General features: G+C 41.9%; 1 protein-coding gene across 2 annotated transcripts in view; it reads left to right on the top strand.

Moving 5' to 3' along the window:
- arhgef10la (Rho guanine nucleotide exchange factor (GEF) 10-like a) overlaps nucleotides 1-27,359 on the top strand; it is a 135,567-nt gene that overhangs the window by 27,685 nt on the left and 80,523 nt on the right. Inside the window, exons 4-16 of one of the 2 annotated variants that reach the window (XM_055010494.1) lie at nucleotides 1,200-1,375; nucleotides 3,474-3,569; nucleotides 3,658-3,785; nucleotides 5,517-5,612; nucleotides 6,372-6,480; nucleotides 7,548-7,648; nucleotides 8,083-8,160; nucleotides 9,298-9,477; nucleotides 10,604-10,720; nucleotides 16,571-16,663; nucleotides 17,577-17,747; nucleotides 19,667-19,812; nucleotides 20,656-20,828. In XM_055010494.1, the coding sequence (XP_054866469.1) occupies nucleotides 1,200-1,375; nucleotides 3,474-3,569; nucleotides 3,658-3,785; nucleotides 5,517-5,612; nucleotides 6,372-6,480; nucleotides 7,548-7,648; nucleotides 8,083-8,160; nucleotides 9,298-9,477; nucleotides 10,604-10,720; nucleotides 16,571-16,663; nucleotides 17,577-17,747; nucleotides 19,667-19,812; nucleotides 20,656-20,828 (1,664 nt within the window). The remainder of the gene's footprint in view (nucleotides 1-1,199; nucleotides 1,376-3,473; nucleotides 3,570-3,657; nucleotides 3,786-5,516; nucleotides 5,613-6,371; nucleotides 6,481-7,547; nucleotides 7,649-8,082; nucleotides 8,161-9,297; nucleotides 9,478-10,603; nucleotides 10,721-16,570; nucleotides 16,664-17,576; nucleotides 17,748-19,666; nucleotides 19,813-20,655; nucleotides 20,829-27,359) is intronic. The other variant, XM_055010495.1, reaches the window with a different exon arrangement.

The raw sequence follows: 27,359 nt of genomic DNA, 5'->3' as shown, positions 1-27,359 counted from the left end.
CTGCAATCTTGAAAAAATTTGTGGCAGAAATCGCGGCAACATAGAATGTGTACATTTAATATAGATGTACCCACAAACAAAATGACGCGCTGAGCACAGGTGTGTGTTATGCATGTGTATGTTATGTACGGATACTGAATTGTGTGACCTAAATATGTAGCGAGCAGCCGGAATTGATGAGACTCGGAAACACCCCCAGAATTTATTCAATTGTCCAATTGTCTCATTTCAGACAGATAAATCCCGATAAATCCGCAGCGGTGGATTTGTTGTAGGATCGCAATCATGTGATCATCAGCAGGCAACTGACATAACGTTCCCTTGTAGTAATAGTTACAGTGACAGCGTGCCGCTATCTCGTAATGATACTGAATTCTTTAACACATCCGTGGATCCAGACTATAAGCCGCATCACTGCCAAAATCTGATCAGTTGGTCCTTGTGTCATTTCTGACCTTCCCTGAAAATTTCGTCCAAATCCATTTGTGCTTTTTTGAATAATGTTGCGAACAGACAGACAAACAGACGGATAAACATACACCGATCGCCACATAACTCCGCTGTTCCTTGGCGGAGTGATAAAGACAGAATTGAGGCAGTCTATATTTCAAACACGGCTGAATAACTCTGCTAAGCTTGTTAAGTGTTTATTAATTTAACAAACAGAAATCTGTATCTCACATCTGCATGAAAATACTGTGGAATACATGGTCAGATGCTTTTTTATTAATTTAAGTACACAAAAATGTCTTGTATTATAATGATGAGCAATTATGCAAAAAGAAAAATCAAAAGTGTTCCACTTTGTGAAATGACTGCCAAAACTAATTACTTGTTCACTGGTCTGTGCCCTCACAAATTTTCTTTGAAATCCGTCTCTGCTAAGTATCACATTAACCAAAAGAAAACACAGCTTCTCTGGTGGAGGTACGGATGCACATCTGAGCATACTGGGGGAAAATAATGTTCCTTCTTCCAAAACAAGTTACTTCAAAAACATCCTAATAATTTGACGGTTGCAATATGTGTCCTGTCAGACTTTAGGGATTGTGGGTTTGCATGCTTGGATAGCAAAGAACTATTTTCAGCCCCCACCTCCAACCTCTCTGCCTCCCCTTCCTCTCACTGAAATTAACTTGTAATGAGGCACACAGCACTTAGTGTTAGTTTAACTGTGCTAATGTTTGGGTACCTTCCAGGGCCTCATCAGCAGCAGCAGCAGCAGCAGCGGAGCCCAGCACCTCAGTTCCTCATGTGGGAGAGGAGCTCCAGGGGCTTCCTCTGGCGCCGTCGGCTGTCGAGTCTTTGGCGGATTCGGGAGACCACAGCAAAGAAACCGTCAAGGCAAGCTGCAGCTCGAGGAACATCTCTGAAGGTACAAAACTGAATTATATTGACAGTGAACTGATGCAGCTTATATTGTAGATCAAGGGTTCAATTTCAGACCAGAAAGATTAAACCTAAGCTTGCCTTGGGATTCAAGCTCATTCCACCTATGTATTATGGTGTTCACTGTGCGGACAGATCTGATAGAAAAGCAATCGGGCCTCCAGAGTTGTGTAAACAGTACTGTGGACCACACCATAATCACACTGGCAGAATAAATTGTACAGCAGTATTTTGTTAGTGCTACACATTGCATCTCTTGACCTTGATCAAAGGTGGCAAGAACACTATATTACAAATCTACAGTCGTCTTATGACTCATTGATTTCTGCGGTGAACAGCCAGACCCGCATAGACACATCCATGTACTAAAACACATACGCACATGTACGCTCCATTCAAATATGTACCGACATGCAACACACTGACTCACACTCACACACACACACACACAGTCTGCCATGATTTGATTTCTACACAGACATGACATGAATCCAATTAATTCAGGATGAGGATCAATACAGAGCCATTTCCATGAGGGAAAATTGCTTTTGGATTTCAACTCAGTCAGCAGTGCTGCTGTTATTTGAAGGTGGCTCAGAAATGAGAGATGTAAAGGAGCGCTGCATTGCTGCATGACATTTTTTATGTCCCACTCTTCTGATGCATTTTCACACACAGGCCTCTGCTTTCATTATGAATGTGTACAATGTAGTTAAACTGAATAAATAATAAAAGTATAGTCAACCTTTCTTCCTGCTATCTAAAATTGGAAAAATCAAGCTAACTTTAAACCAGATAAATGACCGCTGTTGTGCTGATGCTGATGAGAAATTTAGAACAATCCTACATTTATGTTTTTCCACTATCTGCTTTGTAATTTTAGTCTTCAAACATAAGACTCCAGGAAATGTTTTGCATACATATTGACCTGCTGTGGAGGGCAAACTTATTTAACTGTGTTTCAGTTTCAGCAAATGTACTTCAATACAGTTCATTATGAATAATCAAGTATTTCCTGTTTGTAAAAACCACCACGTGCCTTCAGTCCTCAGCTGTGGTCATGGCACAGACTGTTGTCATTATCCAACATCGATTTGCACATGCTTGACCATGTTTCCCATTTGGTACAATTAGCACATATTCATTAGGACAGTGTATTTTTTAGATTTTCTGCAGTGTCACTGTGACCTATGAAGGAGTTTATTGGAGTGTCATTGTGTTGCTGTAGAGAAAAGTTAAATAAAAGTAAGAAAACACAGAGAAGAACTTTGGGTTTACCACGTTTGAAGTAGCAAGCCATGTTCCCAAGAGGCCCAGTCACTTTGCAGATATGCTGATAGTCAGGCTGATAGACCAAATCCAGCTGTTTTTTTTTCTCTATTGTGAATCCTGTCTGAATGCGCAAACATAGAAATGTGAGTGAGATATAATGAACATTTGTGAGGCTAATCCTCTTTTGTGGAAGAAATTGTTGATCTTTGTCCACCTCTTGGCATGTGTTCAAGGTGATTTCGAATTTCAGACCGAATGATCCACAACAAAATACACATCTTCAATCAGATTAATTGAAAACAGTGATTGTTGCTGTTCGAGGCTTAGGAGAAAGTGTTGCAGACAAATCACAGTTTAAAACCAAATCAATAAAGCTCACTGAGCTAAATTAGGCTGAAACACTCTCAAAGCAGTTAATGACAAATCCTGCCAAGCGTGGAGATAGAATGGGTCAATAACTCAAACGAGCTGGATACAATCATGTTACATCATATGGACAAAGCCATTATTGCAACATACACAAGAGATGCGCCAGATTTCCCTGAGGGAAAAAAACCTTAAAATGCAAATGACACCGTAAGTATGCAAATATTCAAAGGCTGTGTAAATTCCTAACCAGAGGCTGAAAGATCCAGCATCTTTTATGTATTCTGTTTGCCCAAAAAGATTCAGGCAATGTAAAGCTGCGTGTCTTTGTGTGTGTGTTGTTGTTTTTGGGGCGGGGAAGCGAAAGAACAGAAGGTGCACGTATCAAACTGAAATGAAGATAAACAGTGTTTCTTTACTTTGATGCTACTGGTTTCCTTTGGCAGCTCATTGTGTAGCTGAAGCTGAGCCACAGGCAGCAGATCCTTCAGAGGTGATCTATGATGATGTTCCAAGTGAAGAACCCCTCTCTCCCGATGAAGGTTGGTGCCTGCATAATTATATTCATTTAGGATGTTTGTCCTCATTAATCTTCAGATGTCTAATATATTTTTTGTGTGTGTTTAACAGATATGATTTATGAAGATGTACAGAGAGACACTGGACCTGTGGAGGCAGGCAACGGATGGAGCTCCAGTGAGTTCGAGAGCTATGATGAACAATCCGATAATGAGACCAAACTACCAACAAGGAGCAAGGTAGAGTGTGTGTGCTGGATATCTATTTATTCCACGCAAATTGCCTTCTCTGTATATTTAAAATGACCGAGCAGGTTGTTTTGGTTCGTTTCCTGCACTTAAAAATTATCAAGGAGAATATTTCATCGGCTGCTCCTCTCGTGCAGTTTATTAATGTATAGAAATAGAGGGATACTGTAAAGAACACGAAAACTGTATAACAGGCTGTCTAGCTTTATTCTTTCATTGTGGGATGAAAGTAAACGGGAGGCATTTTCTGTTTGAAAAGCCTCAGCTCTGCTTGCCTGTTTTCTGCCAAGGACTGCTGTTCAGTCAGCGTTCTGCTTCCCAAGCGTCTCTCTTCCACATGATGGCACTGTGTGCACATTCACATTGTGCTGCATTTCCTTTATGCTTCACCAGCCTTTACCCAACACGCACCGTTGCAGGCATGAGGGAAATTTGGAGTCATTCGAATGAAAAGCATTTTGCTTAGTCGATTTCTTATTAATGTATAGATTTACATCTACCTTTACATAATTTTACATACTGAAGGTGTTTATGTATGGATAACTCCGTTGTAATCAAAGAAAATCTAGAGTGAAATCAATGTGTTAAGAAACACGGGAGACCGACCAAAGGTAACAAACTACTTCTTTTGCTGGGACAAAAAATGAATTGCTCAGGTAATTACAGGAGGGTGTGATGTGAAAATCCACCCCACAGTTCTCTGGGCATGCTTGTCCCAGGTCACTGAACAAACGAAGGATTCAGCTGCACCAGTTTAACAATTAATGAAAAAAAACTAGACTATTTGGGCTCAGCGACACTTCTCAACAGGCGCAGCCTTCATCAAAAACACCTAGTTTTTAATTAGTTTTGCCCAATTAACTTTCCCCCCAAGTGTACCTGAAGTGTTTTCCTCTTGTTTGAGGAACCTTGGAAGGATGCAATAGAGTTTGCTTATTTAATATTTGCCCTAAACTGCCTGCAGCCTTCCCACTCTATATCCCCACCCTTCTATAAAGGCCTACTCCAGTGAATTTCTTTTTTTTTCTTGCACTATTAACATGCCTGTATGCCTTATTGATATGCTATAAGACATATCATGAACACAATAAGCAGTCACTGCCACGGCTGAGCATTTCCACCTTGAAGCTGCAGTGTACTGATGACATTCTTAAAAACGCAAATTCAAACAGAGAGGGTTGTTTAAGAAGCAGACCTAAAGAACCAATCCCAAATGAATATTATGCCTCAGAATAGGCTCAGCTCAGTTGTATGGCTGTTTGGATTGATTTACTCAACTACTATAGCTTGTATAGGAGGGATGGGTGGAGAAAGAGGTGGGGGGCTTTAAAGATCTGCACAATCTAAAGTATGCAACGGTGTAGAGTTAAATCTATCCTATTTTAGGGCATGAAAGGATTATTTTCATGGGAAAAACGTCTACATGTGTAACTTTGATACCCAGAGATTCAGAGTTTTTAGGGGTTTGATCAGTGCCTGGAGAGGGACTTTAAATCAGTTGCTATCAGTCTCATTCAGCATAACCCAAAGCAATGCTCCAAGCTTTCACTCTCTGTGCTTGTGATTAATTCCCAGTGTTGCGTTCCTTATTTTGCCTTCATCACTTTGTTCCATTTCCCTTTACTATTGCCTTTTCCCCCTACATTTTTCCCACTCATTTCGCCTCTTGTTTCTAAACACAACCTGCGTCCATGCCCACCCGCCCTTGTCCAACACCTGTAGCTCTCCCCCGACGTGCGTCGGCTGAAGGATCGGTGTGCCAGGACCAAACGTGAACTGGCCATGAGGCTGTCTGGAAAGCACAACTATGACATCAAGGTATATCTCCAGCAGCGAGCGTTAACACAGCTATATCACACAATTTTTGTGTGTCAAAGTTTGACGCGAGGGCTCAAATCACTCTGCTACATGTTTGCCAGTAGGACTGGTGATCCTTCAGAAGTGAATATGCTGCCTTATATGTTCAGCTAACACAAAGGCTTAACCAACTCTCTCTGCCATCTTTCCCAACTTTCCTTCGGACTGTGACTTTGCTTTGACACTCTGGGTTAGTTGGTTGGGCTCTATCTCTTTCCCTGCCTGGTTTAATATCAAGACACATTTATGGGGCGCATGAATTATTAAGTAATATTCTGCATATTTACTTTCATAAACACCAGTGCAACTTTCCCCCAATTAATGACCTACTTTCCTGAAGCAGCATCGTTTAAAAATACTACCACCCTGGGTATATTCTGGGTCTACGGAGTCTGGTTGCAGGGCCTTCTGTGATGCTCAGGGTGGAGTTTGTGGTCAGCTGGATTCTCCTGCGCTGAGCAATGCAGCTCTGTTACTCTGATGTGGAACTCACTCTGTTACCATAATCTTTCCATGATATGCTCGTAGACTCTCTGATTAGAGGCTGTACAGCAACCCACAGGGAGTCGCAGATGGTGAGATTCGTGATGAGCCCGCTGAGCGCCACTTCTCTCCATCTCTCTCCAGAGGAGGCACCGTAGGTTATCAAGTCACCGCAGCATGGCACTTTCCTCCTGCTCTAATGCCCCTTTGTTGTTTCTGTCTGCTCCTTCCAACCAGGTTCAGCAGCTCATGAAGGCAGCGAGAAGCGGAACGAAGGATGGGCTTGAAAGGACCAAAATAGCCGTCATGCGGAGAGTTTCCTTTCTGCAAAGAAAAGATCAATTGGGTAATGCAGGAAAGTCTGAAAACTTTGAGAATCTTGGTCAGCTGGCTTTTGTGGATTAAAGTTATACTGTTGTTCAGTAATGGATGTTGGGTATGATCACCTTTCTGTTGACACTTTGAAATATAGGCAGTTGCTTGTGTATGAAACAAGCCAAGCAGAAGCAGTGTTCCAGACAGAAAGAGTGGAAAGTCCTACTTTTTATTTATACAAATCCCTTCAGGGAGAAAGAAACTATTGTGAAAAAGAGATCTTAATGATTATACGTATAATGAATAAAACACACGAGCGCTCTCAGCTTTCAGACAGACGACGTGATTGAATGAGTTGATGTTTTTGATGTGTGAAGAAGAGAAGCATCTCATGTAGTGTCATATAGGTTGTCTTTTAGGAACACTCGCTTAACAATAGGGAGAGATTAGCATCCATTAATGGAGAATCGAGCAGCTTCATAAACCATAGACGCCAATCCCATGCCTCAAACAAATCTCCAAGCTATCACAAAGAGGTAAAGAGGCCAGTGCTGCTATTTTTAGTTATTGATCGAGGGAAATCTGTGCTGCATTGTATTTCCTTTCCACCAGTCCTCTGTTATCATTCCAAAGTCTTTAATTGGAGCGGTGGAAGCTTCTAGTATCTGTGTCTTTATGGTTATGGGTGAAGTGAGGATTTTTTTTTGAAACTGTCGAATGTCTTTGTGCCAGTGCAGAGATGAGAATGTGTTGGATCGTGTTTTTGCAGTCACACTTCTCGGTGCCTACTCTACTCCTACATAGATATAGTATTGTTTTGATTTTTTTCGTCTTTTTTTCTTTCCAGAGACCTCTCTGCATCTCTTTCTCCGTTGCTCTCTCTTTCTCTTTTTTAGAGAGTGCAGAAGTCTCTTCATATTTTAGAGGTAATAAACTTAGTGTGTCACAGTGTCTCCAGCTGCAGTGAGATCTGAAGGCTGCCTTTCTGTTGTTCTCTCTCCTTGTCTCATTCTGTGTCACATACACATATTCACACACAAACACTCTTTAACCACTTTCTCTTTTTTATTTATTTTTTTCATTACTGAACGTTTACAGAAGAGGAGGATGATGCAGGATATCTGGACGTGGCTGTGTCAGAAGTGAAACATCCTCCCCCACAGCTGAGCTCGATGCCAGTGGGGCTGACCAGCCACCAGGTGCACCTAACAGCTTGTACAAACATTACTTTTTATTCCTTGTAACAGTGTAGCCCGCATGCATGCCGCACTTAACATCTTTATGTGAACATAATCTCTACCCAGTAGCCTTGGGATAAGGCTTTAGGCTGTTTAGAGAATTCTTTTTTATTTCAGTATTTTCACATATCTATAAACTCTTCATGCTGTTTGTAAAATCAGAGCAGCTACAACAGCTGCTTTCTTGTCATAGGAAATACAGTGTTTCAACACTCCGGTGAAGGCCCTGTTCAAACAGATCCGCTCTTCTTTGAGTCTGTTCCTCCTGTGACAAACACATGATTATAGTGCAATCCATCAACCAGCACTGTGCTTAACTGAAAGCATACCACATACCGCAGCCCAATCATGTTCTCTTAGTGCTGGGTTTCCTGACTGGTCTGTTGTCTGCGCAGGTTGTCAGACGCCATATCCTCGGCTCCATCATTCAGAGCGAGCGGAGCTACCTGGAGTCTCTCAGGAGAATCTTGCAGGTGAGCTGTTTAGTCCCGTTGTCCTCTTCTGCCACATGCAATATCTTCACAGTTTAGCCATTATGAATTACACTGAAAAGAGAAGCGGTGATATCCATCAAATTACCGAGGTGTCTCGGCATAAATAATCCTGATAAAACAACCGTCTTCGTTGTTGTGGCATCGTGCTGACGCTGAGAGAGAGAGAGAGACTGTCAGGCTTGCGCAGGATGGGGTGCAGCCTCTCCTCTTTAATCTTTCTGTTTAGAGGGGAAAAAGGAGACTTGTTATCCCCTCATCACAGAAAAATAAGAGGCGCACCTACTGAAATGGAATTAGCAGCGATCAATGGCTGCCTTATGTGCTGTAAAATCTTTCACTGTCACTGTACAATGTACTAGCTTTGTTGTTGAGTGACATTACTGTGTGTGATATGCAGGGAGGTTTAGCCCTCTGGAAAGCTCTCTTGTTATTCAGAGTCCATCCGAGTAGTATATGCAGTGTCTCCACACATAACATTAAAAGATGAAAGGCCATGGCACAATTATACACACTGAGGGACGTAGCCATCATTCCTACTATCAAACAAATTTCACAGTTGTTGCTGCTTTCCACTGTGCCTCATGTCAAGAACTAATTTGCTCTGGTAGATTTGCAGAGATAAGACTTGCAGTGCATTAACAAAAATTACCAACACTATTGCTCAGATACATACATTTTTTATGTTAAATACAGAATTCATCTTTAATCTTTAGCTTTTACATAATATTATCTATATTTAGACATGTTCAGATTCAAAGGAGTCATGTTTACTGGCTTGAAGAGCTCGTCAAGTCATTTCCGTAGGCTATGCTAATATTCCCAAGAGTACTGACTGAAGAATCAATCAATGCCTCCTTTCACCATGTTGTTTTTGCATCTTCAACTCTGCTGGAAGCTTCTTTTTGCCATTATTATTCTTGCTTTTATGATTACAAGTCACCTTGAGTTCCGAACATGTTTGCTCGTGGCAAATGCTGTTGTACAGGTGAGTCCTTCAGATTGCTTTGCTTCCAGGCACTGTGACTACATTTCCTTGCTTCCCTGGATTCACTGGATATTTGTCAGTTATCCCTAAAACAACTAGAAAAAACCCATTTTCTGTCACAATCTCAACAGGAGTACCACAGACCATTGATGGAAGCTGATCCACGCATTCTGAGTCCACGGAAGATCCGGCCCATATTTTACCGAATCAGAGAGATCACGCAGTGCCACTCCATGTTTCAAATTGCTCTGGCATCACGTGTGGCTGAGTGGGACTGCACCGAGAAAATTGGAGACTTATTTGTTGCCTCGGTTAGTGTGCGTGCATGTGCCTGTTTATGGTATGTACATTCATATGTGTGAAATACAAAAGCAGCTGGAGTCTCATTGGCTGCTTGGTGTGTGTGTTTATGTGCATTCTTTGTTTGTTCCTGTCTATAATACAATCAAAGACTTGCATTCTGTGTAAAAGCACTCATATTTTTTTTTTGCCATTTCTATCCAGCTTTATAACACAGTTTCTGCCAGCAGAGTTATAATGAGCTACAGGTTTTAGATGGAGCAAACAGGGGTAGTTTACCCCAAACATGGAATCAATTACAGTTGTGATGAATATCTCCACCGCACCCAGTGCTCTCTGGGATATGTGTTTACAATTTTTGGCGATAGAATAGTGTTCAATGCGTGTTTTCCTTTGTGAGCCTTGGCAGTGTGCTCATCCATAAGGTCTGCTTATTATTTGCCTGTTAGAGGGGCTGATTTGACTCGCCCCACTGCTGGTCATTACAGTGCTGTTCCATTGATATCCTAAGACCTACCAACAAATAAGGCCACATTGGAAAAGCAAAGTGCTGGGGCTGTGTACTCTTCACTGAGCTCCCTTTTTTTCAGGTGGTAATGTATCTGTACCTGCAGGGCTTGTAGTAATATCTCATGAGGCAGGGTGCTGAAGGAGGGTGTGAGCAAATGGGGTTAATTCCTTCATGCGATTTGCCAATTCCCCACCACTCCTCAAACTGCCGCTATCAGCTGCCTGGTGTGGGTTTAATTGAGGAGAGAGAATAAATGTCTACCACACAACAGACACACCCTCCCCCCAGCACACACACAGACTCCCACACTGTGCCACCTCATTCCTCTTTGCCCAACTTCTTGAATGGCTCGTGAGGGGTGTTTTGCAGTAGCTAGAATGGTAAACAAACCATTTAAAAAAAAAAAAAAAAGCACTATACTTAAATGTCCATTTTCTAGCCTCTCCTTAGATGGAAATTATCTACAAGTCGCCCTGCAAAAAGGATGGTTAGCCAGGACTTTGAGATGTCAAAGGAAATACAAGACGGCGGAATGTGTCAGTGCACTAAACCCTTTTATTTGTTGTTGTTAGCTGTTACAAATTCAGATGAACATACTCTCTGTTTATGCTCTCTGTTTTCTACAGTTTTCCAAGTCAATGGTTCTGGATGTATACAGCGATTATGTGAACAACTTCACCAATGCCATGGCTCTCATTAAAAAGGCGTGCATGTCCAAGCCAGCTTTTCTGGAATTCTTAAAGGTGAGCTTTAGCCCATCAGCACAATATAGTTTTCAGAATGTGTGTTTTTTTTCTTCTCTTATTTGACAAATTAAAGTAACCCAGCTGTGTTTTAGCTCCTGTTTGTTTTTCTTTGTGATGTTCAGCAGATGCTGAATTAATCAAAACCCCAAAGCCAAATGATCCATATAATCCATAAATCTCAGGTTTTGAAGGAGACAAGGAAAAGCAGTCATGTACATCAATTTGTGTTATTTACATAGATGGTATCAAAGTCTGTCTGAATTCAGCTAAATCAACAATTAGACTGAGTAATGTAGGACCCGTGTTTAACCCCTGAAATGTCAGAGGTTATCAATGTAGTAAACATGTCCTGTATTCACATTATAATGACAGGATTAAGTCATTGACTTTTTCACAAAAACAGGGAATTGGAAAACTTATGGTCATTTCATATATGGAATGGAAAGGAAAAAATTACCACACGGGGGAGAAGGCGCCAGGCTGCATGGAACGTACCATGAAATGATTTAAATATACTGAATTGAACAATCCTCTGTGCACCCGGCATTCATGCATGAGTGTGACCTAGATCATTGAGCTGTAATGCTGACTTACAGAACCAGATCACACAGCTGACAGCTTTGCATGTTACTCCAGATAACATGCGTCCTGTCCCTTCTGTTTAAAGGTTCCTCTGTCTGTCCGCTGCAGCTCGCACTGGCAGTGTGAAGACAAACTAAATAAGAAATTGGATGGACACACACTGGAAAAACCACTGAATCAATGACAGGCTTTATTTTGTTGCTTTGATAACAATGTGAAGGCACTATTTGCATGTACATGACCATAAGAGAGCAATTTCCACGTTAACACACACACATTTCAGTGTAATTTAGAGCTGTATCTGTAGAGAGGCATTAAGGTGAGCTTAGTGCAGATATTGATAGAAAATAATAAATAATAAAAAAAACTAATAAATTGATTCATATTATCTAGGCAATTCTTTGCAATTATATAAACAACTATTTAATTTTGTACAGAGGACATAGTGAAAGAGCAATTAGGTTATCTTTGAAATGATTTTAGAGGTTGTGTATTTATACACATTGTAGTGTCTCGCATAGAGAGACATTGCTGTGTTACATATAGAGAGTGATTTGCCAGCACCTGATTATGAACCTGCTATAGGGAAACAAAATGTCTAATCACAACCTTCTTAAGCAGCCCTAAGCCCAGAGTCATTGAATAGAAAAGGATGCAGTAATGGTGCTCCTACAAAATAATGTTGGAACTTTTTCCATAACTGGTGGTCAATCATGCAAGAAAGTTCCTGGTGATTTTTAAGACCAGTCACCTGAAAAGCCAAGCAAGCCTGCTTCATCGCTATTTTCAATATGTGGGTTGCCAATTTAGACTTCTTTGTTATTACTCCGCCAGGGAAGCGACACTTCGGCGGAGTTATGTGACAATCGTGTGTTGGTTTGTCTGTTTGTCTGTTAGCAACATTCATAAAAAAGAATTAATCGATTTGGATGAAGTTTTCACGGAAGGTCAGTAATGACACAAGGACCAAGTGATTCGATTGTGGCAGTGATGTTGCATATAGTCTGGATCTACGGATTTGTTAAATAGTTCTGTAGAACTGCAAGATAGCGGCATGGCGTCACTGTAACTATGACAACAAATAAACACTACGTCAGCTGCCTGTTGACAATCACATGAATGTGATCCTACTACAAATCGACCGCTGTAGACTTATCAGGACTTATCTGTCGGACATGATACAAGGAACAATTGATTAAATTGTGGGGGTGTTTCCAAATCCCATCAATTCCCACCACCCACTACACCACGCGATTCGGTGTCCATACATAACGTACACATGCATAACACACGCCTGTGTTCAGCGCAACATCATTTTGTTTACTTGTACATCTATATTAAATAGCCACATTCTATGGTGACATGATTTCTGCCATACATTTTCTCAAGATTTAGCCATCGGAAATGATACTACCACTGAGCAGCCTTGGCGGAGTACTGCGATTTCTGAGTGCTTTACTTGTTTCGTCTGTTGAACGGGATTTTGAATAGAGCAACACACAGATAGTGGAAGGGGAGGAGAATGTCACATGAAATGTTGTGTTCTTACTCATAGTCTACATCCAGTAAGTCAGGCTAGCATTTTTGTAATAGTTTAGTAGTTAGAGCTAGTGGGAGGCGGCTGGTGCTTGGATGGCAGGACTTATTCATGTCCAGTTGAAAATTACTATAATGTATCCTTCTTGCCCATTTTGCCCTTTTTCTTGATATTACAAGTAGCCATGAAATGTTTGTTAACTCAGAAATACAGGCCCATCAGTTCCAATGTACTCTGAAATGCACTGCTGGTCAGGTTGCCTGGCAACAAATGCAATTCTACACAGTAAAGTAGGTGACATTTTCAGAATATATGTCACAGAACAAAGTAAAACCTTTCTCAAGTATATATCGTAAGTAGACAGATGCCTGTTGTGTTAGAATTTAGGTATTATTATTTATTTGTTCAATAAATACCCAAAAAGCAATGGCCAAAACTACACCAGTTTCTATCATGAGGAAAATAAAAAGCCACACCTATCTCTGTTTGAAACTGTGACTACTGGGATCTGAAACCTGATTGCTCTTGTGTGTGACACTGAACTTTGTAGCTAGAATCCGCTTGAAATCAGGAACCGAAAAGGAACATGCACTACCATTCAAAAGTTTAGGGTCACTTAGAAATATCCTTTTTTTTTTCTTAAAGAAAAGCATTTTTTTTTCAACGAAGATAACATTAAATAAATCAGAATCCCAGACTAGACATTGTTAATGTGGTAAATAACTGTTCTAGCTGGAATGGCTGATTTTTAATGGAATATCTACATAGGGGTACAGAGGAACATTTCCAGCAACCATCATTCCTGTCTTCTAATGTTACATTGTGTTAGCTAATGATGTTGAAAGGCTAGTTGATGATTAGAAAGTTCACTTCAGTTCAATTCAATTCAGTTTTATTTATGTTGCGCCAATTACAGTTCAAACTGTCTCAAGACGCTTTACAGAACCCATATGTCTGAACCTCCAGAGCAAGCCCTAAGGTGAAAACAAAACCCTTGTGCAATTATGTTAGCACATGAATGAAAGTGTGAGTTTTCATGGAAAACATGAAATTGTCTGGGTGGCCCCAAAATTTTGAACGGTAGTGTAACATTGAAATAATTTACCTGTGGTCAATGAGAGCCATCTATCTGTCATGCGCCTCTTGGTGCTGCCTCAAGATGTATGTGGAGGAGGGAGATGCCATCCCTCCTTCCACGGAAGAGATCTATACTGAAGGCATCAGCATGTGTAGAAAAACATTTTGTGGTAAATTATTCTGCTCATCCATTTATTTTACTGCATCTTTACAACAGACGTAAAGATTGAAAAAGTAGCATGTCCCTTAGCCACATTAATGGGAAATTAATGGTTCATTAATGTGGCCAGGCTGAAAGAAACTGTAATTCTCCCTTAAGTAAAGACTCTTGGCTCTTCTCCCTGGCTACTCTGGCCACTTGTTTTAATTGGAGGAGGAACCAGAAGTCCTACTCTGCCACAACTGGTGCTTCCATTGGTGATTAATACAGACGAGACTTCTCTATCAAGTGAGATAATTCAGATCATGCTCTGAATGAGGAGTCAGGTGAACTGCTACTGCATTCATATCATTTGAGAGCGCTATGGTTTTATATGCTGCCTCTGTTAGATGGATTTGGCTCTGCATGACTGCCCTCCAATAGAGAGATGGAGAGGGTCTCCTCAAAATCCTCATACCCAAAATGGTCAATATCTGACACCATTAAGCATTCTCAGTGCATGAGGCACCACAGAGTCCATCTCCAGTGACATCTTGCCCCAGTCAGGTGTGGTGGAAAAGATTTCACTCTGTGCTCCTCAAACTTTTTATAGAATACGCTCAGGGCCACATTTGGTTTACAGGGTCACCCAAAAAACATATGTGTCTGTCCAGTCACTGAACATTGGATCAGACGGATAAAATCTTGGAGATCATTGCCTCAGCATCCTCACCTGTGATTTAGAAGTTAGGTGGCTGCTGACCACTGACCGCTGGGTGTCTTTGTCAAGTGACTGTGTATAACATGTCTTGCTAGGTTGGTGTATGCTCTGCATTTACCAAGGAGTTTCCTCCTAACTCCTGCTATCCCTAACTGTGCAATCTTGAGCTGGACTATATAGAAGAAAAATGGGAAATTTGGTTTTCAATAAAAATCTGTTGCCTTAACAGCTGACTTGGAGCTTTAGTAACCAAATGAAGGCTTGATCAGGAATCAGTTTTATTATAGCATGAAATACACTGGTGCACAGATGGAGCCCTGTAGCATTTGCATGCTGTCACTTGTACAATTTGCTGACTTCAGGGATCACCTTACACCTTAAACAGGACCAATAGAATGTCAGTCTCACAGTGACTGGTTAAGCACTTTACAATTTGTAGAACCACAATCTAGCACCTTTATTCAAGAGTCTCTTGCGTATACTTATTACATTCTACCTCATTGTCAGGGCAGGACTGAAGTTACTTTCCTATGTAGATGTTCTTGTTTGGATTTCATGCTCAACTGAAAATAATACCTTTTAAATTGATGGTCGTTTTTAATGACAATTTAATATTTGCAAAATCAGATATCACTTCTTTATTTTTTTTTACCAAATCTGTTGCCTTTTTATTTCTGTAAATGTGTTGGATGTAACTTGATAATATGCAGTATGCGATGATATATGAGATAGTAACTGAAGGTGTGATCAAAAAGAGGAAGTATTCATTACTCTTTACACTCAGCTGGAAACATCAGATAAGCTTAGATATGTATGAATTTAATAGACTGTGATGTTAAGAGCTACAAATATGCATATTAAGGACCATGATATGACAATTACCAAAATATCTCATCTTATATCAAAATGTAAACGAGGAAATGCCACCACAAATATTGCTTGCAATGAGGACATGCTGGATTAAGTAAAATAACATCTAATATAATAAAAATATAGTAAAATACGATGTCCAAATGAAATTTTGAAAACTGAAAATTGAAAATGAAATTGAAATTGAACTGAAAATGAAAATTCCTAAAAACAGAATAATAAATAAATAATGAAGTAATAAACAATGAACTGAATAGACTAAAATATGTAAATAGGAGAAGAAATAGCTAAATCAGTAAATAAAATTTGTTCTAGGCTGAGTATTAGGAATATACAGTATATGTACATATCAAATCCATCAAATCAGTCAAAATTCTGACTAAAAAAGTAGGTCTTTAGTTTGCCTTTTAAAACTTCAACACTGACTACTGGCCTCATTTTACAAGAAAACTTGGAAAAGTATGTTTCAAATAAAAACAAAACAATTTGTGTGTTAGCTGTTGTAGATTATGTCAGATCTCCAAAGTTTAAGAAATGGATATTGTTCAAACTTTCTGTCTCACAATTGATCTTCTCCAACCTTTTCTATCAGACCATCTATTAAACATGAATTGCCTTGTAATCCTCATGGTGTCATCATGGCACAGGCTTAACAATGCACCTCAATCATATCTTTCCCTGACCCACGCCCACAGTAACACATTAGACATAACACACTCAAAAATCTCCTCTTTTATGACTAATAGACCCTGATTTTCATACCTCATTCACCCACTCACACGCCTACATGTGGTCTCCAGAGACTTCTGACAAGCTCCTCTTAAAGCAGGAATAGTTTCCGTTTAATGACCTTTCTGTGAAAGACTATTTTTCTAGCTGTATGTTTCTGTTTTCATTCTGGTGTTGCTCTTTTGATTGCAGAAGAAACAGGCGTCCAGTATGGATCGGATCACTCTGTATGGCCTCATGGTTAAACCCATTCAACGATTCCCTCAGTTCATATTGCTCCTGCAGGTATAAAATCTGGTTTGTACAGGTCTAGTCATTTAATTTGTTTTAATTTATTCAATCCCTTCAAGTCCTCCTTGCTAAAACACTTCGGAGTCAAATAAAGATTCAGCTGCACTGACACTGATAAAGATGTAAAGCTGCAAGGCCACAGAATTGATTATGGATTTTAACTTATCCAAAGTACAAGAAGTCCTGCCTCACATACTTTTACACCAGGGTTTTCTACTGCTTGAAAAGTAGCTAGCCACATCAGTTTTTAATATTGCTGGCTTTATATCCAGACTTCCACTTTCTATTTTGTGCAAAGATTTGGATTCCAGCTTGACTTGCTGGATCTGCAGTAGCTCATTTCATCCCTCAGTAGGCATTGATTATCCATGAATTCAAAAGATAAGTTATGAATGTGAATCTTCCAGCCTAAACTCAGTACACCAAAGAGGAAGTGTATGCATTAAATCATACATTACAGGGAAGTGGAGCTGAAGGCAGCGATGTTCGTCAGAGATGCATTTCAAGACAACAGCTAGCTTTTCACTGGGTCAGGGATGCAGGACAAATACAGATATGCGAATCACGCAACATGCAGTTTGACAGACTTTGATCATTGTGGAGTTTTTGAATTTGTTTTTATCGCTTCTGAGCTTTGCAGAGTTTAAATAACCACTGGAAAGTCAGCGTTGTGTACACAGTTGCTTAGATCCTCTGGAAACTGTGACACTCTCACACCTAAACTCAAAGAAAGCATTTGACACAGATTTAAACATTCTAAGGAGAAAAAACACTCCAAACCACAACACACTAGTTTGTTCAGTTCATTGCAGGATACAGAGAAAAACGTCAAATCACAAACACAGACTGCTTCATGTTTTTAACTTGCAGTGTCTTTACTTCAAACTTTTTCTGTGACCTTTTTCAGGACATGCTTAAGAATACACCGAAGGGCCACGTGGATCGCCTGCCCCTGCAGCTGGCGCTCACAGAGCTGGAGATGCTAGCTGAGAAACTGAATGAACAGAAACGAGTCGCTGACCAGATTGCAGAAACTCAACAACTGGCCCGCAGCGTCAGTGATCGCCTGCTCAGTAAGGTGACTGGATATATACGGACTCCCTCGTACACGTGTCCGTGCACTTGGACACGCAGACTGGCCCCCATGAAATCAGCTGCGAGCCAGCCTCTGAGCCCTACAACTCTTCCGTGCTATCGCTGTGAGCCAAACACCTAGAAATTAAACTAGTATACAGCAATCACTTATATCACTTTCCCAAACATTAATATGGGGAGGCATTTTTATTTAGAGAAATTATCTCACAGAAATGATGCCCATTATCATCCCTAAACAGTACCAAATGCTATGGCAGAGGCGTCGCTTCTCCATTACCGCACTGAAATTACAGTCCTGCCGCTGCAAATCTGAACAAATGCTGCTCTGAATAAGAAGAATTAGGGAGTAAATGAGACATTTAATTGGAAACTGTAAGAGAGCTATCTCTTTCACCCTGACGATCTCCCTCTTCCGCTCTCTTTCTCCACTTTACCCCCCCTCTTAGTCCACTTACAAACTCTTCTTCTCTTTCTCCAGCATGGCTGCATCCCCCCCCCCTTTTTTTTTTTTTTATTTCTCTCTATCAGCCCTTGCTTTCCAGGACTGAGATGAGCTGATTCGGCCAATCTCCTCCGCTCGCACAGAATACCATTTGCTGTGGTGACACTGCAGAATTCCAATAGGAAACAGTCTCCTCTATTGCCCCCATAACCATCCAATGAAATATTCATTCTTTGTCTCAAAGTATCTAAGTCACCAGAATAGGACAGATAACAATGTGAGTGAGAATGGGTTTCATACACACTCTCACACACATGTGCTCCCTACTCATATGAGCACACATGCCCTCTGTGCCTATTGATGCTTGAAACCTTTAAGGGTGTATTCTCTCAGCAGCCACCTCTTGAAGGAGCTGAATGATTTTGCAGCCATCAAACGGCAATCCAGGTCGGACTAATGACTCATTTTGTGAACAATCTGCACCAAAATCAGCTCCAGCTTACAGATAGGACGTCCTCTTCTGTGAAATGTGGTCAGCTGCATTCCTGCACTGCAGGCTATAGAACGGGTGCAGCAGAGGGATTCATTATTTGCTAAGATTTGTGTCTTTCTCACAAACACAAACATCAAGGTATCAGGATGTAAACTTTCATGTGGGCTCGGCCTGCTGTGGCATCCCTTTAGTTGTGATGAGCCGGGCTTAGTTTGGTGCATAAAATAAAACTATTGATTTAGGCAAAAAAAAAAAAAAAAAGCTGGACCAAAGTGATAAAAAGCTTTCTGTTGCTATTTTCTTTGCCAAACATTTGGATGACTGGAAAGCACGGCATGTGCCAACATACTGTAGCATAAATTGCATCCGTTATTGGATTCCTTAACTGTGTCTGCATGTGGGTGTGTATGTGTAAAGGTGTGCACATAACAAACATTTGTGTTGCTGTGTAGTTGCCGTGTTGTGGTGGAAAGGATTGTGTGTCCTAATGCTCATAAGCTGAGCCACTTTGGACTCTGTGATAGTGGCAAGGTGGATAGCGTGGTGCAGACAAAAGGACAAAGAATAATTGGAAGCATGTTTTGGAAGTATAAAAAATAATACAAAACATTTATGGCAAATCCTGGAGCATAAATGAAGCGAAAGCTGCCGTTAGGGTCCTTGTCACTGTGAAAATGTGCACACAGCAAAGCTCGCGAAAGTTCACTGAATGAACAGACTACAGATGTGTGTGTGTGTGTGTGTGTGTGTGTGTGTGTGTGTGTGTGTGTGTGTGTGTGTGTGTGTGTGTGTGTGTGTGTGTATACATACAGTGACCTTCAGCAGAATGAATATGTTGCTAATCCCTGATGAGACATCTGTTCCTCCAAGCCTGACTTCTGCATCCTCCAGGCACTAAACTCCGGAGGACTGGCCCTTTGTGATACTGTCTCCTCCGCCTCTGATCTGATTGCTGTGTCCCTTTTAGCAACTGAACTTGGAGCAGGGGTCACTGGTCCTTTGTGAGACGCTTATTGAGACTGTGTACGGCGAACGGGGACAAGTCCTGAAGTCGAAGGAGCGAAAGGTCTTCCTCTTTGATGATTTGCTCATCTGTGCCAACATAAATGTCAAGTAAGTCCCTCTTGTGGAGCAAGTTGAGTTAAATGCCCTTGCATTGAAGAATACTTTGCTAATGCATTCATAATGTGTAGGTCTGGCATGAAGTTGTGTGCAAGTTTTGAAGGAGAGTCTGGTAAGCTGCACAGTTTGAAGAAATAGCTATTAGGTGGCACAGGGCTCTAATGTGATGCCCTAGGTTTTGCAAGGATATTTGGCAAACTGCATAGTAAAGAGAAATAACTGCTAGGGCTTTGGAGCACTATCTGGAGTCGCAGGAGCTTTATCAGCTTTAAACAAATGGTAGAATACCTAACTACAGCTGCAGGAGTCCTAGATTACTGACATAAAACATTTTTTGGTTTCTTTCCAATTTATCTTCAGTGACAGCACCATTGATCACATCTCTCTCTCTCTCCCTTCTCCTCTCTCGCTCTTTCTCAAGAGAAGTAAACAGGAAAGAGGATTTTGTATATTTTGCGAAACCGCTGTCAAAGATGTTGCTTAAAGCCCTCTTGTTCAGCCTTCAAAGTAATTATCGCTAGACGTCTCATTCAACTTGAGTGTCCCAAAGTTGACTTTGTCTGCCCTCCAGGATCTTGACAAACCGATCACAATGTTGATTGTCTGCGTGATTACAGGAATACATGAATAGCAATGAACTCCTCCTCACAGCCAGGGGTACAATTTTGGCGGGGAACATGGGTGATCATACAAATTCTAATTCCCACACCCAACTCTTCTTCGTGGCACTGCGAAGAGCTTCTCCCTCCCATGGTGTGATGGGTGTAGTGATGTAGCAGGATTTTCCAGTTTTCTCTTTTAGATTAACTACTTTTTTTTTCTTATCTCCACAAGGGGGCCTCCGGATATCAGCAGCCTCGTCCCTGTCGGCCCCAAGTACACAATGAAGTGGAGCGCCCCCTTACAGCAGGTGCAAGTAGTTGAAGTTGGGCAGGAGGGCTCTCAAAACAAAGACACCTTGTTCCAGCAGAGTGGGACCAAAAGGCCAAGTGGGACGTGCACTTCAGGTAAAAAAACAAACATGTCAATATGTTTTATCTCAGTCCTCTTCCATATGTGTCTAGTTAATCTCATCACTTGAACCGACTGTTAGTCTCAGCCCCTTCCTCTGACTCAGCAAGGCTAATCTGTTTCCGTTCTCGAGTGTCGCATGGAAGGGAGGAGACGCATCCATGCTGCGTGTCACTCTGATTGAGGATGTGTTTGTGAGGGGGATAGTGATGATGGTCACTTGTTCCCATCTGCTTGGGGTGTTTTATCTTGGAGAGTGATGTGGGGGTAGTGAGCCCTCTGCCGCATCATCCTCGCAGTCTCATTTCACTCTCTGATAGGCCACAAGCACATCCAGAGTGGAGTCATCAATCTGTAGAGATTATTCCCTCCCTTTTCCAGGCCCAATTAGAGAGCCAGTGGCAGTAGATAGGAATCTGTGGTTGAAACACTAGTTCTTCCGCCACCCCTCACAAAACTCTGGTGTATACAGAGCTTGACGAGATCCCTGATAAATGTGCCATGGGAAAAGGGAGATACAAAGCCTTATCAGGATGTAATGCTACACACTTTTTAAAGTTGCAGCTCCATGACTTAAATATTAATGGTGCCTTCTTCAGAGCTCCCCGTGTCGTGCTCTGCAAGCAGCTACTGTTTTGAGAGCTGGTTTAGATTCTCACTGGATTTAGATTTTGCTGTTGCTCTGGCAGGTGGGTACTTGTATACTTGCAACTTTGCTGCAAGGTTCTGGGATCATTTAAGGTTAGCTCTGAGTGCAGCTGTCTGTCTTCCCTTACCTGTGTATAACGCTGCAAATGTTATGCCCCACAGGTCCTGGATACTGATTCTGACATTGTCTGTTTGACTTTTTTTTCACTATTTTGACATAGTGTGGTCACCTTAATCACATCGATGCAGAAACCTCTCTGAACATCTGCGGGGCCATTCCCCAAATTTCCATTCAGACTGGCAGTCCTATCTATTTATAGTCCACTGTCCACTGTGATGTCATTCAGTGGGGTGTCTCGTCTAAATCCTGCTCTCCCTCAGCATCACCCCCATTATACCTCCTTTATCGCTGGTTCCCTTTTGACCTACTGTCAGCCATGCGTTTTTGTTTTTTTTTTTTTGTTAGAAGTGTACCACTGGGCTTTGGCTGGAGATCAGACAAGGATTTTTGATGCAGGTGTTGAAGCTGAATTGTCTTTCTAGCCACTTGCTAGCATCACTGGCACGGCAGCTGAGTGCAAGCTGGACCCCTCTGGGCTCAGGCTTTCCACACCAGTGAGTTATGAGCCTAGCGGCTGGTGTGGATAGCCATGTCTGAGTGTATAAACCATATCCTGCCTCACCAACGGGATTACGCTGGATTACAACTCAGCACATTCACCTCTCGGGCTGTAGCCAACAGCGGGCCCGAAAGGACTCAATGAACCTGCACAGGGTTCCAGGCAATCCCTTTGGAAAGGACAGGAAAACATTGTTCTTGCAGCTTGCGCACCCCTTTATATTCAGATGTCTCACCTATTGATTTCCTTGCACAGATGACAGATGTCACTGTCTGCCAGTGTCAAAGATCCCACTAAACCCCAAAAGCTCCAATGGAGCTCTTTAGATGAAGAATACGAGCCCACCCCTCCCCTTTCTCTATCCCTTCCCTCTTATGGCCTTACTCTCACTCCATTCATGCATGTGAATAGACAGAAAGCTGCAGGTCCCTTCAGAAGAGCATGCCTCACTCAGCCCGCCTACCGGCTCAGCTCTTCTTCTACTTTATTATGTGGCAGCGGTGACAGTGCAGGACAGCTCCGGAGCAAAATCTACCTGCAGAATTTAATTAGGCAGTTCTCAGAGAGCCCGCTGCTGGGGAGATGTGGGCCAGGGGAGCTAGGACGGAGGATGGCAGACAGGAGGAGACACAGCTATCGATTCTTGGCAGTAGGAGAGAGAGACTTTGAAAGTGGCGGACCTCAAATCGATGCTGAATTTTGTGTCTAATGAGACACCTGCATTCCTTTTGGCCAGCAAAAGGGCATCATAGCTCCAAATAACAGTTTCTCCATCTAATTTATTTATTTTTGCTCATAAATTCACTCTCTGTAGTCCAGCAAATGATGAAGATCGATCCATCTGCACATCGAACCTCTTTTTTAGTGCCACTGGAGTTTCAACAAAAGCAGCTTTTCTTTTGCACTTTCACAAGTTCTCAGAGACAATATCTTTGCTTTTTCTCCATTTGTGGAACGCTTTGACCTTGAGATTTCTTTAAGAGTTTATTGCTGATTGCACTTAAGGGGGGTTCGTCCACATATCACATGTTTAATAAAAATGGTGGTGAGATTGTAAATCGTAAACGATTAGTTAATTACCAGAAAATGGAATTGGTTCATTTTATCCCTGTGTATTGACAGTTTAAATATTAACTGATTCATTGTGCAATCAAAAACAGAACAATAAATACATCAATCAATAAACTAACCTCTTCTTTCAGCTGTTATTTATATATTTCCCAGATTGCTGACTGCTACTGAATATCAGCATTTCCTTACAAAGAAACACAATTAATGATTCAATAAAAGTTACCTGGTTACCTTTGTATTTTACACTGCCTGTCTACAAAAAAAAGCACTCTCTAATATTTTGTTGGACTGCCTTCAGCTTTGAGTACAGCATGCATTCACTGTGGCATTATTTTGATAAGCTTCTGCAATGTCACAGCATTTATTTCTGTCCAGAGTTGGATTAATTTTCTGCCAAGATCTTGTATTGATGATGGGAGAGTCGGACTGCTGTGCAAAGTCTTTTCCAGAAAATCCCAAAGATTGTCAGTGGGGCTGAGGTCTGGACTTTGTAGTGACCAATCCATGTCTCATGCTCCCTGAACCACTCATTCACAATGTGAGCCCCATGAATCATGGCATTGTCATCTCAAAATATGCCCATGCCATCGGGGAAGAAAAACTCCATTGATGTAAAGACCTGGTCAATCAGTATATTCAGGTAGTCAGTTGACGTCATTCTTTGGGAACATAACGTTGCTGAACCTGGCCAACCCCAGATCATAACCCCAATCCCCATAGGCTTGTAGGCACTAGCCATAATGAGTACATCACTTCATCCTCCTCTCTTCTTACCCTGATGCCCCCATCACTCTGGAACAGGTTAAATCTGGACTCATCAGACCACATGACCTTCTTTCATTGCTCCAGAATTCAATCTTTATGCTTCACAGCAAATTTAAGCCATTTTTTCTGATTATCCTCACTGATCAATAGTTATCTTAGAGCCACACAGCTGTTTAGTCCCAATCCTTTGAGTTCCCTTCGCATTGTGCATGTGGAAATGCTCTTACTTTCACTATTAAACATAGCTGTGAGTTCTACTGTTGATTTCTTATGATATGATTTCACCAACCATTTGAGTGATCTCCGATCATGATCATCCAAGAGTTTGTTCTGACCACATTTGTTCCTCGAAGATGATGGTTCACCACTATCCTTCAGGTTTTACAGTTTTTCTCAGTCGCTTTGGTACATTTCTCGAATCATTCTCGACATTGGCAACACAATAAGTGCATTTCTCAGAACAATTTGTACAAATAGCAAAACACCATGGATTACCTGCAAAAGCCAATCTCTTGTTCAAAATCCTTAGTTCATCTCTCAAAAGTAAATATCTGTGTCAATGAACATGTCAGTGCCATCAGAATGAGAAGTCCTGGTGTCATTGTGTGTGGATAAGACAGTCAAATTGCTTAATCATGTTGTCATTATAACAGTGTTCTCTGGAGGAGGTTCTGGTGTAAACATTATCTGAAGTTTTGATGGCAGCTATTGTAAATTGTAAGTTACACCTACTCAATCAGTCTCCCACAGTGCATGTGGGAGACTGATTGCAAGAGACTGGACAAGATTCACATTTGCGCTTTTACTCTTTGTGTTGTAATTTGTTGACAGACCACATCATTGCAATACAGAAAAGAAAACAGCACTGCATAGCACAAAGAAAAAAACAAAAAAATAAAAGTAGAAATGTGAACATAGGACAATCTCCTCAGGGAAAACTGTACATGCAGCTGTAGGAATTACAGTGTAGTCTTCCTACACCTCCTGATGTTTCTGTCTGTTGGGCCACAAATTCTCATCCACATCACAAATATCTTGCATCTTTGAGCGATTTCAGAAAATCCTAACCCTTCACACATTTCCCTTCTTAGAAAAATTCAAGATTCAGCTGGGAGCAATTTACCAATTCAGGACAGATTTAGAAAAAAAATCTAATCGAAATGTATAGAAATATCTTTTACATATTATGACAACTTGTTCAACCTTTTTGCACGTAAAGACTTACGCGATGAACTAATGCCTAAATGTTGTGAGGGATGAGACTATTCAACAGAGACCCATGATGATACATTTTGATCAACATGACATAAGCAAGTGATAATGTAGGAAACAGCAGAGAATTGTACATAATCGTTTGCATGGATGTACCAAAGCATTTGCAACTTGTTCAAAGAAATGAAAAACTGCTTTTTTGATGTGCACAAGTGACACAATGATGTGAAGATTGAACAAATAGTTTTGAGAATTTCAATTCTGATCTGAGAAATGTACCAAAGTGACTGAGAAAAATTGTAATAATGTGCTGGACGGTTCTTAATCTGATTTTAGTATTTTCAGAAATCTTCTTTGTTGTTTTCTCTGCTTGTAGCCAATAATTTGACCATTCTGAGATGGATTAACATCTTTTCCATGACCACAGGATATGTCTTCCAACATGATTGTTTAAGAAATGAGGGCCCCGAGAGCAGGTGGGGGCGGGCTCTGTGGTGGGGCAGACGGCAGGGCTCTACGGCCTTGTCTCTTCCCCATCACCCTCTTGTTTGCCTCCCCTGCTCTCTAATTTCTTTTTAATGCACCACACACACTCACATCCTGCGTGCTCGACGGGTCCGGGCAGGTGCGATGGCTCTTGGTGGGCTGCGGGGGCTGGATTGGCCGTCCTGGTGGGCGCTGTGGCTGTACTGCAGGCTGGTGGCATGTGGTGGCTCTGTCCTGGTGGGTTGTCAGGGCGCATTGCGGGGTGTGGGGGCCCTGGATGTACTGCGCTCGCCTGGGGCCTGGTGCGGGGGGTATGCGGGGTGCCTCCCTGTCGGCATCGCCGGGCCCCACCACACTGTCCATTTTTACCCTCTGGACTCGCATCGGGTCCCGGCTCCGATTTCCTCTGGCCGGCTCCCGGTGGCGGCCTGCCTTGTGATGGGCTGGTTGCCGCCCCTTCGGTGGGCCGCTCGGCCCCTGTGTCTGGCTTCCTGGCTGTGTCGGGCCGTTGGCCCCCTCGGGGGTGGGGGTGGGCGGGTCGGGTGGTGGGGTGGGCGGGTCGGGTGGTGGGGTGGGGGGTTTGGTGGGGACTGGGGTGGGTGGGGTTGGGGTTTGGGTGGCGGGTGGGTCCTCGTGCCCCGGGCCGCCTGGGTCGGTCTTGACACGCTGGGGGTGTCGGTAGCTGCTCCCTCTTGTTCTCCGGGTCCGTGTCGTTCACGGTGGCCCCGGTGGCTCTCTGGGGGTGCCGCCCTGTGGCTCCTACGGCCCGGGGGGAGGGGTGCCCTGTTGGTTTGGCCCTGCCTTGCTGTGATTGCTGTTCTGGGCTTCGGGGTTCTTCACACTTGCATGTTTGATCAGGTCTCGCCAGCCACTGCCGAGTCCCATTTCAGCGAATGATGGGACCCGCCAGAATGTGCTGAGAATCTCTCCAGAGTCTCTACCCTAAACTCATTCTCTCTTGCACTAGTATCCTCTTCTGGCCTATTCTATTATATTCTATACTATCAAGACATCCACAATTATGGTGCTCAGTACCGTTTGTTTAATTATTTATTTATTGAATCTCTTTTTCTTTTGTGTTGGTTTGGTTTTCTTTTCTTTTTTCAATTTTTTTTTTTTATTGATGGACAGTTAGTAGTTGGGAATAACACACCACCTTACAATCTTTAATTGCAATAGCACCGCCTGTTAATTTCTATCCCTGTTCGTCCTGTTCGTCCTGTTCGTCCTGTCCAGTCTTTGTTTCCCCCACACATCACTGAGGTGTAGCATTGCCCTCCCTGGCTTATAATAGGGAATTCTAATAAAGAGTGTCTGCTTAGCTTTCAGGGAGGGCCAGTGATGGTCACACACATGCACTAAATATTAAAATATTTGGCTGCAAGACTAAAATATGCATCAATCTCATACATTGTTGACACCTCTTTTGTGGAGTTAAACAATGAGAACAAATGCAGACAAAAAAAAAAAAAAAAGAAATGAGGAGCTCCTCACTGCATCAGCTAGGGTTGTAAGTTGTTGCAGCTGAAACATATTCATCACTGCAGTAATTATCCAATGGAAGGTTCTTACCTATTTGCTTAGTTAAATCCAGGTGGGGACTTTTTTTTTTGGACAGACAGTGTATTTTATGTGTGCATGTTGTACAGGCATGGTTATCACATTTCAGAGTGCCTCTTTTCCTTTGATTACACAACATGTTAGTGAGATCCTAAATTCTTAGAC

This window comes from Amphiprion ocellaris, chromosome 5 (assembly GCF_022539595.1).
Source record: "Amphiprion ocellaris isolate individual 3 ecotype Okinawa chromosome 5, ASM2253959v1, whole genome shotgun sequence".
Classification (NCBI taxonomy): domain Eukaryota; kingdom Metazoa; phylum Chordata; class Actinopteri; family Pomacentridae; genus Amphiprion; species Amphiprion ocellaris.
The sequence above is the reverse complement of the archived record's forward strand: the minus strand, read 5'-3'. Positions and strand labels throughout refer to the sequence as shown.